Source organism: Trichosurus vulpecula, chromosome 5 (genome assembly GCF_011100635.1).
Source record: "Trichosurus vulpecula isolate mTriVul1 chromosome 5, mTriVul1.pri, whole genome shotgun sequence".
NCBI lineage: Eukaryota > Metazoa > Chordata > Mammalia > Diprotodontia > Phalangeridae > Trichosurus > Trichosurus vulpecula.
This window is the reverse complement of record NC_050577.1, coordinates 202,862,809-202,876,935: the sequence shown is the minus strand read 5'-3', so window position 1 is coordinate 202,876,935 and position 14,127 is coordinate 202,862,809. Positions and strand designations below refer to the sequence as shown.

General features: G+C 41.0%; 1 protein-coding gene across 1 annotated transcript in view; it reads right to left on the bottom strand.

The window, feature by feature from the left end:
* B4GALNT3 (beta-1,4-N-acetyl-galactosaminyltransferase 3) overlaps nt 1-13,723 on the bottom strand; it is a 153,131-nt gene extending 139,408 nt beyond the window's left edge. The window contains exon 1 of the mRNA XM_036760209.1: nt 13,555-13,723. Coding sequence (XP_036616104.1) covers nt 13,555-13,723 — 169 coding nt within the window. The remainder of the gene's footprint in view (nt 1-13,554) is intronic.
* Between the last annotated feature and the right edge of the window lie 404 nt (nt 13,724-14,127).

Genomic DNA, 14,127 nt, shown 5'->3' with positions numbered 1-14,127 from the left:
CCCGTACCCAATGGACTCCAAAAAGCCTCTACGTCTTAGGAGAAGCACAGCTCGGGTGCCACCTCCTACTACTCATCTTTCTTGCCCTCCCTCCCTTCTTCCCTCCACTGATTGTTAGTGTTCTCTCTCCTTCCTAAAATTATTTTGCATTTACCTGTCTATGTAAATGTAAATTCCCCCAGCAGGATGTAAGCTCTTTGAATACAGGGACTGTTTCATTTTTTTTTAAATCTCTCAGCCCTAGAACAGTGCTCTGCACATAGTAGGCTCATGATAAACGTTGAATTGAATGCCACTCTTTGAATTCATCCCCCATTCCCCGACCTTACTTCTATCCTCAGATCTGTATTATTTGATATATCCACATGGGCCTTTTCAGATTGCTTCTCTCTTTTCGTTTAATCATAATTTTTTTTTTCTGATCGTTTCATCAGAATATCATTCTCGGGAGCTTCTCGTCCTAAAGCTGTCTTGCCCGTTGAATTTTATGCCATGGGCCAATGTGTTGATTACTTTTACTTACCTGTATTTCTTCATGACAAGATAGGATTCTATTAATGGTGAGGATGAGGTAGCTAGCTGGTGCCATTGATAGAGTGCTGGGACTGGAGTCAGGCCGACTCACCGTCCTGAGTTCAAATGAGGCCTCAGACATTTCCTAGCTGTGTGACCCTGGGCAAGGCGTATAATCCTGTTTCTTCAGTTTCCTCATCTGTAAAATGAGCTGGAGAAAGAAATGGCAAACCACTCCAGTATCTTTGTGAGGAATACTCCAAACAGGGTCACAAAGAGTCAGACAAGACTGAAAATGACTAAACCACAAACAAAAATCACCAGGAAGTGAGAGTGAAGCTTTAAAATGAGCAACCAATAAATCATTTAAAAAAAATAAAATTCAAACACATTCCAGTTCTAAGTCCTTTGAGGAAAGAACCTAACACAGAGGTTCTACTGCTTTCCTTCGATCAGCTGCTAAATTCATCTTAATCCTCAAGTATTTAATAAAGATGATTAAAAACTTAAAAAAAAATTAGGCCCCAGGATCCAAGGATCTCAGGAGATGTTCTTAAAATAGTTTCTTCCAAAATCTAAGGTATGATTCAGACCATGATCAGCTTTTCTTTCTTCTTCTGTTATGGAAGATGAAGTGGTCACTTGCCCCTTTTGAAAAATGAAGATTGGGGGGCAGCTAAGTGGCACATTGAGTAGAGCACCGGCCCTGGAGTCAGGAGGACCTGAGTTCAAATTCAGTCTCAGACACTTGACACACTTACTAGCTGTGTGACCTTGGGCAAGTCACTTAACCCCAATTGTCCTGCCTTCCCTCCCTCCAAAGAAAAAAGAGAACAAAAAAAAAAGAAAAATGAAGATTGGAAGGTAGGTTCAAACCCCAGCATGTGTACTTATTACCGGTTATTATTATCATGGCCAAGACACTTCATATTAAGGAGGTGAAACTTGGTTTCTTGGTTTGAAATCTTGGTTTCTTCACCTCTAAAAAGGGCATATAACTGCCTGGGCTACCTACCTAGAAGGGCTGTGATTAAGAAAGTATGTTTCCTTAAAGTACTACAAGTATTATGAGGTATTATCATTTCTTATTTTTTCCCCTTCCTTTTTCCCTCCATCCCTTTCTTTTCCTACATGCCATTCCCAGAGTTCCCTCTTGCAGGTCTTGAGGCTCTCCCAAAGCACTACTTTATCCTATATGTGTAACAAATATTCCTCTGAACGTTGTGGTGCTTCCAACAAAGCCCAGAACTGGGCTGTGGATTCCTACAGGAATTCCTTCATTTCAATGGGTTCCAGTTTCCTTTTCTGTAAAATGAGGCAGTTGGACTAAATGATCTCAAAGGTCTCTTGCAGCCTGGATATTCTAAGATTTTATGACTCAAACTCTCAGGAAGAGGCACAACTATAAGGTGATAGTGCCTTCTACGCCACCATACAGTATTTGCCTGGATAGCAAGGATAAAAATTACCCTTAGTAAAGTGTATCAACAGGTCATTCATTTAAACTTGAAAGAAATTTATCATTACATTTAAATTGTTTTCACCTGATCCAGTCCTGGTTTTTCATATTTGCTAAGACTGTGTATGTCAAAGGAGGGAACCCCAAGTGAATGACTGTCCTCATGTAGATTTCATCATCCCCAGGGCAGAGAGAGAGGAGGTTTGCGGAAGGAATCTGAGCTTATTCTACTAGCTGGAGAAATTGACAATGAGGAACAGGCTTTAAGAGAAATTTCAGAGCTTTTTCCCAAACCAAACTTTTGTTCTGCTCCATAAAAATTAGCATTGGAGAGCAAGTCCAGAGTCTGTTTCCTTCAGGGTCTTAAGCTTGGAAAAATTGCAACATAGTTACCCTAAGGGTCTCTCTTCAGACACAAGAAGAGTTAATGACCAAAAGCTGTCATTACTCTCCTAGAAACAGGATCTCCTCTCTAGAGGACAGCATTCTGGCCCAACCCCATTCAACACCAGAGGATTTGTAAATCAGGCCACAAGTTCAAAGTATATTTGGAAGACATTCAGAGTAATCGGAATCATGATAATATGATATTTACATACATTTTACATGCATTATCTCATTTGAACTTCACAACAATCTTGTAAGGTAGGTGTTACAATTATATCCCCATTTTACAAATGAAAAAAATCAACCTAAGAGTCTAAGCCACTTGCAAGTGGCCCCATAGCTATCAAGTATGAGAGGTAGCATTTGAACCTAGGCCTTTTTTGCTCTAAGTCCAGAACTCTTTCTCAAATGCCAAGTTGGGACAGGGTATTTGAATCTTTTGCTTAGGGATGGTGAGCCACTACAATGACAGGAAAAAAAAAAGTGGCAATCAGAATAGGCAAAGCATGGTTGAAATTTTTAGAACAAATTAGAATGGAAGCTAAAAAAAGTAAGTTGAGAAGGTCAGAAAAAATATCTAGATTTGGGGAAAACTTTCTTGTTGCCATTAACCTTCTGTATGACCTTGGATAAGTCATGTTATTCTTTATGAACTTCAGTTTATTTCTAAAATAAGGGTTTGAGGCTAGACCAATTTTTCAAAAGCTGGGCAGGGGTGAGGGGGAAGGCATGATCTGCGATACAAATATGTACAGGCCACCTGAATTTAATAATATGATTATTTATATCCAGCTTCAGTTATAATTATTCATTAATTAATCTAGGCCTATTGGTGTGACATCTGGGGGTAACCAGATAATTAGTCACTGCTGACGACTAGGATTCTATGCTTTACAAGTTACTTAAACTAACCTGATTAGATCTAAGCAAGAGTAGGAAAAGATTCTATTATCTATTCAACCTTGGATAAATCACTTAAACTCTCTTGCCTCTGTCTCCTAATCTTAAAAAAGTAAAACTTGAACTAGATGACCTCTAAGGTGTGGCTCTAAATTATGTGGTGATCTTGGTGGGGAGGGGGGAGGAGAGGAAGGGGGAGAAAATTTGGAACTCAAAAACTTGTGGAACTGAGTGTTATAAACTAAAAGAATTAATTAATTAATTTTAAAAAATAAATTATATGACCATGTGATTTCTCTGTGTCTCTTTTAGATTCCAGAAGTCAGGAGTAGCTGGAGAATCCTTTCATCATATGGAAATTCTTAAGGGAATTACTATTCTCTTCATCATAGCTTGCACTTCTGAAAATTTGAAACTCAGAATTGTATATCACCACGGATATTCAGGCCAAGAATGAAACCACTAGATAAGTTCATGAAATATAGCAGGACACATGCCTATCTGTCCTAAGTTTATAACACTGGCATTTCAATAGGTCATCTTTCTAAATCAGGGGCTCACAACCTTTTTAATACCATGTACCCCTTTGACAATCTGGTAAAACTTATGGAACTCTTTTCTGAATAATGTTTTTAAATGTATAAAATAAAATGCACAGGATCACAAAGGGGAACAATTATATTAAAACACACTTATGAATATTTTTTAAAGCAAGTTCATGAACCTCAGGTTAAGAATTAAAGTTCTAGATTTTCCTATGGAACCAGATAAGATTGGAAGCCACAAAAGGACAGGTCACTACAAGATTCTTGGTAAAAGAAACATGTCTGCACGTGTATAACCTATATCAGATTTCTTGCCATCTTAGGGACGGATGATGGAAGGGAGGGAGGGAGAAAAAATTTGTAACTCAAAGTCTTATAAAAAATAAATGTTGAAAACTTAAAAAAAGAATTATGCCAAAAAAAGAAGAAAGTCCTTTGAACAAGAGACAAGCAGATTCTATTCAATAAACATTTATTAAGGGTCTATTATGTGCACGGTGACAAAGAGATCTGTCAGAGACCCTTTTCACAAGGAGCTGTGGGGGACAAAGGAGACTGTACACAAAAATAAATGTTATACAAGGGAAAATATGATAAATATAAAGGGAATCTAAGCAAAGTCCTACCGGACCTTTAAAGAGAAAGGGTTTCAACTACAAGAGGATTCAAAGATTTCATGGAAGAGGTAATTATTGAGTTGGGTCTTGAATGAAAGGAGTCATTGCAAGCAAATGGAGATGTGAAAAAGGAATCCATCACAGATATGGGGAATAGCATGATAAAAGGTACAAAAACAGGAGAGAGCAGAATGAGAAAGAGAGAAATAAAAGCGTCAATAGACAGGTATTTATTAAAAACTTGTTGTTGGTGTTCAGTTGTTTCACATTCTTTGTGACCCCATTTGGGGTTTTCTTGGCAAAGATACTGGAGGTTTGCCATTTTCCTTTGCCAGCTCATTTTACAGATGAGGAACTGAGGCAAACAGGTTTAAGTGACTTGCCCAGGATCACACAGCTAGCAGTGTCTGAGGCCAGATTTGAACTCAGGAAGATGGAGTCTTCCGGACTCCAGGCCTGGCACTCTATCTGCTGCACCACCTTGCTAACCCTGTTAAAAGCTTACTATTCCTATTTTACTAAAGCACAGAGTATGGAAAGTAAAGAATGTAAGATGAGGCTAAATGGGTAGATTGGTCAATGAAGTGAATCAATTAAATGAATGAATGAAAAATTATTTATTAAGTGATTATATGCCAATCACTGCGCTAAATGCTAGGGTTACAAATAGAAATACAGTCAGTCCCTGTTTTCAAAGAGCTTGAATTCTAATGGAGGAGATAATACATTTGTTGTCTTGCAGGTTCAACTGCAAATCATATGGTCTTTTGGTCCTTAGGAGACCTACCCTTGTTCCCCAACACTCTCCCACAGAGCCTCCTCCCTATGCTGAGTAGTGCCTATGGGCACCTCAGGGCAATTATGACCTACCCATGATATCACAGGTGACAATGGAGAAATTCCATCCTTCCAGACCCACTCCTTGCCCAGCCCCCAAATCACCTCCTGACTATGGCAGGAGCTCCTTGATGGGCAGATTCTATAATCAAGGGCAGTGACCAGTGAATGACAGCCCTACCCATGATTCCCCTTCTTCATTTAGGATGGGACAGAGTGAATAACAGGATAAACAGGTATAGCTGAGTTGTGCCTGCACTTTGGATCTCATCACATTTTCTTTACCCCCAAACCCACTGCTCTTCTGAATTTCCCTATTGTTGTCCCATCCTTCCAGTCCCCCAGGTTCACAATCTCAATGTCATCTTCAACTCCTCTTACATTCCACATATCCACTCAGTTGCTAAATCTTGCTCCTTCTACCTCCACCACACCTCTTACATCTCTCCCCTTCTTTCTGCCCACACAGCCACCACCCTGGTTCAAGCTCTAATCACTTCTCACCTGGACTGTTGCAATAGCCTTCCAATTGCTCTCCCTGCCAAAAGCTCTCTTCAATCTGATCCATCTTATGCAGAGCTGCCAATGTGATTTTCTGAAAGACTAGATCTGATCACCTCACTACTCAGCAAACACCTATGGCTCTCTGTTGTCTTTTAAATATGATTTCATCTTAATCTCATCCTCTTTAAGTTTCTACTTTGGAGTAAGTTTTATAATGTACATAATTATAAGTACAGTAGTATATCATGTAATTTATAAATAGGTAAATACACATATAAATATAAATACCTATATTGGGAGTACATGCTTAAATTTTTTTAAATGATAGTGGTGCATGATAAAAAAAAAAAGAGTTTGGAAGCCATTGGATTAGAAGTGCAGAATTAGACATACATTTTCAGACATAAGCAACATGTTGATTTGTTTTGCCTGATTATACTTATCTGCTACAAGGAAGAGCTTTTATTTATTGGGGGATGGGTTGAATTAAATAGTCATAGGGATACATGTGAAATTAAAAAGTAATAATAAAACATTAAAAATGCACAAGAAGAAAACAAAAAAGTTCAAAAAGGAATACAAATAGGGCGATGATGTTATTACCTTGTAACATTTAATATACACGTTTTAAAAGCAATCTGTACAGTTCATAGTATCATGTAAAAAACCTCTTTTGTTTTCCTCTGAAATGTTTGTTGATGATTAAGTTCATAATTTAAAAAAAAAATTTTAAGTTGATCGATACCTGATTATGATGGGCATGATTGGATAGTTGCTTACCAAATAAAGAATAATGACTGGAAAACTAATACTAGAGTGAATAGGCAAGAGCTATAAAGGAATGGGTTCTCTTATAAAAAGCCAGAAGGATCAGAGAATTTAATGAAATGAGGACCAGAAAGGTCTGTCAGCTACTGTAATAATGCATGGTGACTGATTAAATTCACCTGTCCTCTCATATGCCGTTGGATAAATGGGGGCGGTTGGTCAGACACCCTAAACACTTGATTTTCATAGACCCCCTTCCCAGCCCAGCTGATGAAATCACCAAAGGGCTGGTAACAGAAATACAGTATTAATGTGTTCAGTGGAGCATATACAAATGTGTACACTGCTCCCCCTTTATGAACTGTCCAAACTTGTCTTTGATGGCAAACCAGGGATAGGCCATTAAAAAAAGCAGGGCTCATTCTCTAGGGAGAGACAACTGAGAACAAAACAAGAAGAAAAGGTTAGGGGGCTCCTCACAGTGCCACAGATGACAACTGCCTTGGCTACATGTTGCCTCTCTGTGCATATCGCTATCAGTGTACCTCATGTCCTGGGATTATAAACGGAATATTTTGTAGCAATTGTTCTTACTATACAGCCCCAGTTAAAAAAAAAAAAACCCTCTACTGCTAATTGTGTTTGCTAGCTGATTATTAAAAGAAAGGTGAAGTCTCACAAACTATACAGTTATCCCTTCCACATTGCTGGGGTTTGGGACACAGCGCCCTCACAATCTGGAAAAATTTTTGGCCCTTTCTTTGTGCCAGAGAAGATGTCTGAATTTTTTCTTTTTCTTTTACGGGGTGTTTACAGTACCTTATTGTAAAATTTGGGTTAAGTATTTGGTCATAGGCTCTGTGTCTGCTAGCTTTCACATGTCCTCTGTGGCTTCTGCAAAACTCCCCGAAAACTCCCATTTAATTTCTTATACCAGCCTGTGATAAACAGAAACCGAGATGAGGAAAATCATGCTGTGGAAGAGATAACTGTAGTTTAAGGAGTTTAGACCCACAGAGTACCTTGAAACTGGGGTAGTGCTCACCCTCTGAGGACCCAACCTATAAGTTTGGAAGATTTCCCAAAGGTGGTACTACATGTGTATGCTTCAGATCTGTCATTACTTATAAAGCAAAATATTCCATTGTACTATGCTATTATAAATAAATGCTGCTACATATATAATCTGTATCAAATTGCTTGCTTTCCCAAATAGTGGGGATGGAAAGAAAGGAGGGTAAGAATTTGGAACTCAAAATTTAAAAAAAAAATGTTAAAAAGTTTTATATTTAATTGAAAAAATAAAACATTTAAAGTAGCAAAAACAAATAAATAAACAATGCTGCTATGAATGTTTTTGTATGGACAAATACTTTTCTCCCCCTTGTCAATAATTTCAGGGTAATCCTAGAAGTGGAACCTCTGGGTTAAAGTATATAGCTAATTTTGTGGTCATATTACTTTCCAAAAAGAATGTACCAATTCAAGATTCCACCTGCACATACTGGTAGGTGCCTGTTTCTCCACAGCCCCTCCAGTAAAGCGGTTACCAAAGTCCTTTTAATTTACATTTCCCTGATTAATGTCTAATTCCTTCCCTATCTGATTCTTTAAATACTTGAGCCTAGTTAAATCCAACCTAGATCTTCTCTTTTCTAGACTAAAAAGTCCCAGGGTTTTTTTGTTTTGTTTGTTTTTATTTTCTGAGAGATGCTGGTATAGCGTGATCTTTAGTTTGCTCCTCATATCATCCCCCTCATCTGGGTGCATGTCCTTCCTAAAATGTGCCGCCCAAAACTAAACTAAGTATCATTCCAAGTGCAGACCTACAAGAACAGAGTCCTTTTTTCAGCTCTCTTTTGCATGCTAGTATGATAGCCTGAGAGCTTTTCCCAGCCATTAAGATCTCCTCTTCCTTCTGATCCCAAACACAGCTCTCTTAACCTTCCCTAAGGTTCCACTTTCCATTATCTTGACTTTTGTCTTGCCACTGGACCTTGATGACTCTGGAGGAGAAAGTGAGGCTGACGATTTTGCAAAGCTCTGTGTCACTTAAATCTAATTCACTCAAAAGTCAAAGCATAATGATGTCACTGGTCCTCTTCCAAAACGAAGGACAAACAACAACTTTTGATATGAAGTGGTACTCAGACTTCCAACTCATTAGCCAGTCATTAACCACCCACCATTAATGGACCTAGTACCCCACCACAAACTTAGCCACCCCAAGTGTAGCTGTTCGCCAAAGGTCTGAAAACTATACACCATCTATCTCCTTGATGCACCTCGATCTCAGTGCCTAACTTTGATCTCTGGGCTCTGCTGCTACTTCAGGATTTCTCTTTTGTGGGCCTCATGAAAATGAGGCTTTGAGAGGTAAAGTAGGTAAAGCCTAGGATCACCCAATTTGTAAACAGCAGCACCTCCCCTTAACCCCTATAGTTTCTGTCCCTTACTACACTGGCGTGAAATTTAATTCTTTGTTTTGGTTTCTCGACTCAGCGTTTCTCATCCAAACTCACTCTTCTTGGGGACGCTATATTTTGGTTTTCAACTCCAGAGCCAGATTTCTGTTTTTTCAAAGATTTCCACGGTCAGGTGCAGACCCTGCCTGACGCTTTGGAGACTGATTGAGGAATGATTCCCCCCTTTTCTGGTCAGGGAAGATGTGAAAACGGAACCCATTTACACAGTGACTTCAAAGATTTACAAAAAAGCTTTATCTCATTTGATTCTATGACAAGCCAGTAAGGTAGATAATGTGTTATTACTCATATTTTACAGATGTGGAGTTTGAGGTCAGAAAGGTTATGAGACTTGCCCAGGGTCATAGCTCTGGAAGGAACCTTATACATCATCTAGTCTAACTCCTTCATTTTACAAATAAGGAAACCAAAGTGCAGGGACTTTTCCTACTCCATGGTCATACAAATACTAAGAAGCAAAGCCCAGATTCTGGAATATTCTAAATCCTTTGAAGTCTGCATCCAACCTTCTTGTTGCTACACCTTCTAGTGCCTCCCTACCCCCAAAAAAAGCCAAGTCTAATTTCTCTTTTGTCATTTTTTTGGCATAGATCAATTTAACTCAAATTGAATCACTTTTAGGATAAGCTATACGGTTAAGATATCTTAGCATTTGTCCAGATTTTATTGTCATTGTGCTGAACCTCATGACCATCAACAAAAACAAACATCAGGCACATGATCACATCCAATGGACATTTATTACGTATCTATACCCGTAAGGCAGTATAAGACAGAATCTGTACCCTAAAGAAGATTATATTCTACTGGAGGAATACTCATGGAAATGATCATTTGAAAAGACAGAAAAAAGAAAACATGAGAAGAGAGAAAAAGAGAAAAGACAAGAATGAAACAATCGTCAATGGAAAAACTATTTACAATTCATTTTTAACATGTATGTTAACTTTGGCAAGTTAGTAATATCTGGTTTGCTTACTTTTCTCCTATGAAATTTCTTCGAAAATACACCTCAAAGTATACTTCAAAAAGTGTACTTTTCCAGATTTCGTTGCTGTTATCATCTACAAAATACGTGATTGTATGTACATATTGTTCTGACTCAGCTTTCTTGAGGCTGCATCATTTCACCTCCTTCAAAGCTTATCTCAACTTCTAAGAAAAGTGCTCAAGCCAGACTTTCCAGTTGCTAGTACCCTTCCCCCAACATTTCACATTTATTTTGAATATATCCTGTCTTTAATCATCTGTAAATGTTATATGCCTCCAGTTTCTTAAAGGTAGGGACTGGATCACTTATACTAATATCGCTTGTATTTTATATTTGGGGGACAGAACACAGTGCTTGTCTTTTGGTTTTCATTCCTTATTCTCCTTTCCCAGATCATTATCTATGCCATGTCTACTAACAGAGGGCATGACCCTTTTTCTCTTCCCCCAACATTCTCTCACTGGTGACCTTATCAGCAACCATGGATATAATTACCATCGCTATGCAGATAATTCCTAAATCCTAGTCCCTCTCCTGAGCTCTGGTCCCATATCATGAACTGCCTACTAAACATTTCAAACTTGATATCCTATAGATATTATAGACATCTCAAGCTCAACACTTCCAAAAATGAACGCATTGTCCTTCCTCCCAAATCTACCCTTCGTCCAAATGCCCTTATTATTGTCAGAAGCACCACCGTTCTTCCAATCCTGAGGTCAGCCTCACTCTCCTCATTCTTACTCATACCAAATAACCAATCAGTTGCCAAATCTTGCCGTTTCTACCTCCACAACATCTCTTGGATAGGTTCCTTTCTCCCTACCCAACAGCTGAGGCCCTCATTCCTTCTTGCCTGGCTGATTCCAACAACCTTTTATTTGGTCTCCCTGCCTCAAATCTTTCCCAATTCCAATCCATCCTCCCCACAGCCACCAAAATGTTTTTCTAGAGTTTACTGGGTAAGACAAGGTCACACAGTGAACTCTAGAGGTTCTCTTCTGAGACCAAATATAAACACCTCTGTCATTTTAAGTTGTTCAGGACCTGGACCCATTCCCATTGTTTTCCTCCACATTCTCTATGGTTCAACCATATTGACCTACTCCCCATTCCTCCTACAACTCTCCTTCCCCTTCTCCGGTCCTTTATACTGGATGTTCCCCAAACCTGAAACCCTCTCTTTCCACACCAACACTTCTTGGAATCCCTGGTTTCCTCCAAAACTCCATTCAAGTGTCAGCTAGTGAGCGAAGCCTTTCTTGGTACTCCCAGCTGCTAGTGCCTTCCCCTCCAAGGTAACCTTTATTTGATGTGTGTATGTATGTTACCGCCCCCACTAAAATATAAATTCCTTGAATGCAGGGACTGTTTAGCTTTTGTACCCCCAAAGTACCTGCGTCCCCAGTACCTGACACACAGTAGGTATTTAATGCATATTATATAATGAGGCAGATATGGGCTCATTGTAGAAAGTGGCATGGTAGAGGGAGCATTGGACCTGAAGTCAGGAAGACCAGAGTTCAAATCTGACCTCAGACATTTACAACCTTCGAGGCCCTGGGCAAGTCGATTAACCTCTGTCTGCCCCCAGTTTCCTCAACTGTAAAACAGGGATAATAATAGCACCTACCTTCCAGGATTGTTGTGAAGACCAAATAAGATATTATTTGTAAAGTGCTTAATACAGTGCCTGGCACATAGTAGGCATTTAATGAGTGTTTTCTTCCTTCCTTTTTTGGGGGGTGGGTGGGGAGCAATAAGAGTTAAGTGACTTCCCAAGGTCACACAGCTAGTAAGTGTTGAACTCAGGTCCTCCTGACTCCACAGCCAATGCTCTGTCCACTGAACCACCTAGGTGCCCCCTCCCTTCCTTCCTTTTAAAGATCACAATATGTTAATCTCATCAAAAAAATGACTAGAATACCAGACAATATACCTATGGGGCAAAAGAGGAAGGAAGAACTAGAAAAGCAGTAGGATAATACTCTGGAGAGAATTATAATTTTCATATTAATCAATATATTGTAATGAATATACTAATACATTAGATTTTTCAGAATTGCCTCTTTTGGCCTGTGAGTCAGAAGTTTCCAAAGCAGCTAGAAATGATCAATCAAACTTTGACAATGTTCACAATCACTCCCTGTGCACCTGAAGTGAAGCAAATCAAAAACTGTAGAACCTGTTCCCGTCTTAGAACCCTGGTCCCGTGACCTCCAAGTGAAGACCCCCAAAGACTTGCACAGTGCTGCTCCCACAGAACTTCAGAACACCTGAATTGTGGGATTTGTGGGAAACCACTCCGACCCTAGAAATGAGTGTTGGTAATCCCTTTCCCCCTTCCCATTGGGATTTATGTATATAATCTCTGTCTTCACTTCAGCAAGTTGGAATTGTGATCAGGAGAATTCCTGATTCACAAATCTGTTCCTTATATTGAAACTAATTAATTAAACGGCTACCTGCCTACTGGCACTTCGTCTCTGGCCCGCTATTTCTTCATTCTCAGATTAGAGCCTGACTCAGTAAATTCCTGTTAACAATATTAAGTGATTCTGCCCAGTCAGTCATGACCGGTGCATCTAGGGGGCATATAGTTCGTCCGGGAGGCTTAAAGGCAGAGAGACAATACCAATAGAAGGGATGAGTATCAGGGGGTAGAAAACAAAGTGGTAAAATGATGGGAAACCTTGACGCAAAGAGAGTGGAGGTTGGGGTGGGAAAGGAATATGTAAGGTCATAGGGACTTGGGAGGTCCATCGTCTTCATTTTATAGATGAGGAAAGTGAGACCCAGAGAGGTTAAGTGATTTGCCCAAAGTCACACTGGTGGACAGCAGTAAAGCCTAGATTCTAACTAGAATTCTAACTTTTAAACGTGAATCTTTTTAAGGGAAATTCGAAGTCCTAAATTTAAAAACAAAAAAACAGGAAGGCAAATTGAAGCTCAACATAGAAAGGAGCCGGGGCTGAGGCTTGACATTGAAGAATTCCAAGTGGAAAGCGGAGGTCTGAGAAGTGAAAGTTTGGGCATCGCAGTTCTAAACCAAGCTGTACCAGGAGAGACAAGCTAAGGGCATGACAGCAACAATTACAAAGCCATCGCCTGGATACAGCGTTTAGCTAGTAGGAAAGCCCGTCAACGTGCAAGTACCCAAGACTTCCCAGCATCCCCGCAAGGCGGCTGGGGTGGTTTCATCCCCATTCAGCAAGCAGCGAGGAACCTGAAGATACCCTGAAAACCACCTGGCTCATCAGTGGCAGAGTCACTGAAAGGGAATCCAGAAGTTCTGGCCCCTCGGCCCCCGCGGTCTATTCTCTAGGAGAAAAAAAGGAAAGAAAAGGCTGAGCTACCGCCGGGGTGGGGCTAAATACCTGAGGGAAGAAAACGAGTTGGAAGCTGGCTCTAGGCAGGCTGGCTCTCTATTTCTCTTTCCCCAGAGGAAGAAGGGTCAGCGCTCCTGTCCTTCCCACCTAGGTGCACACTTGCCCTGTCCATTCCCCCCACACTTTATCACACAGCCCCAGCCCCCGGGGCTACTTACTCCGATACAGGGGGTTCCCGTTGACCTCGCCAGATACCACCAGCTCCAGATAGAGAGTCCAGAGTCCCACGAACACCAGGGCAAGCACCAGCAGCAGCCGGAAGCGCCTCCGCAGAAGCTTGACTGGGCGCAGCAGGAGCAAGAGCAGCGCGGGCCGGGGGCTCCCCATGGCGCTGCGCCGTAGCAGCAGCCGCCGCAGCCGCCCGCGCGGACTGCTTCCCACCCAGTCCCAACCCCGGGGCCCGGCCCAGCGCCCCAGGCGCACGGAGCCCCAGCCCAGCTTCTCAGGACGCCACGGCCGCCTACCCCGGCAGTTCTCCAGGAGGGCGCCAGCTCATGCTCCCGGCGTTAGCCGGGGGACAGCGCTCTGGTGGTCGGCTTGCTTGGGCTAGGGCCGATCGCCTGGGATAGTTGTTTCTCCTGAAGCAGTTTGCCGGCTCCTCCCCCGACTGTCCTTAAACTCAGCTCAGCTTGTCCTCTGCTCTACACACCCTCTAGTCTTCTCCGCCCCCCACTCCCCCACAAACACACACGGCTCCCGAAGGAGGTTTTCCCGGGTGCTAGCCCTTCTCT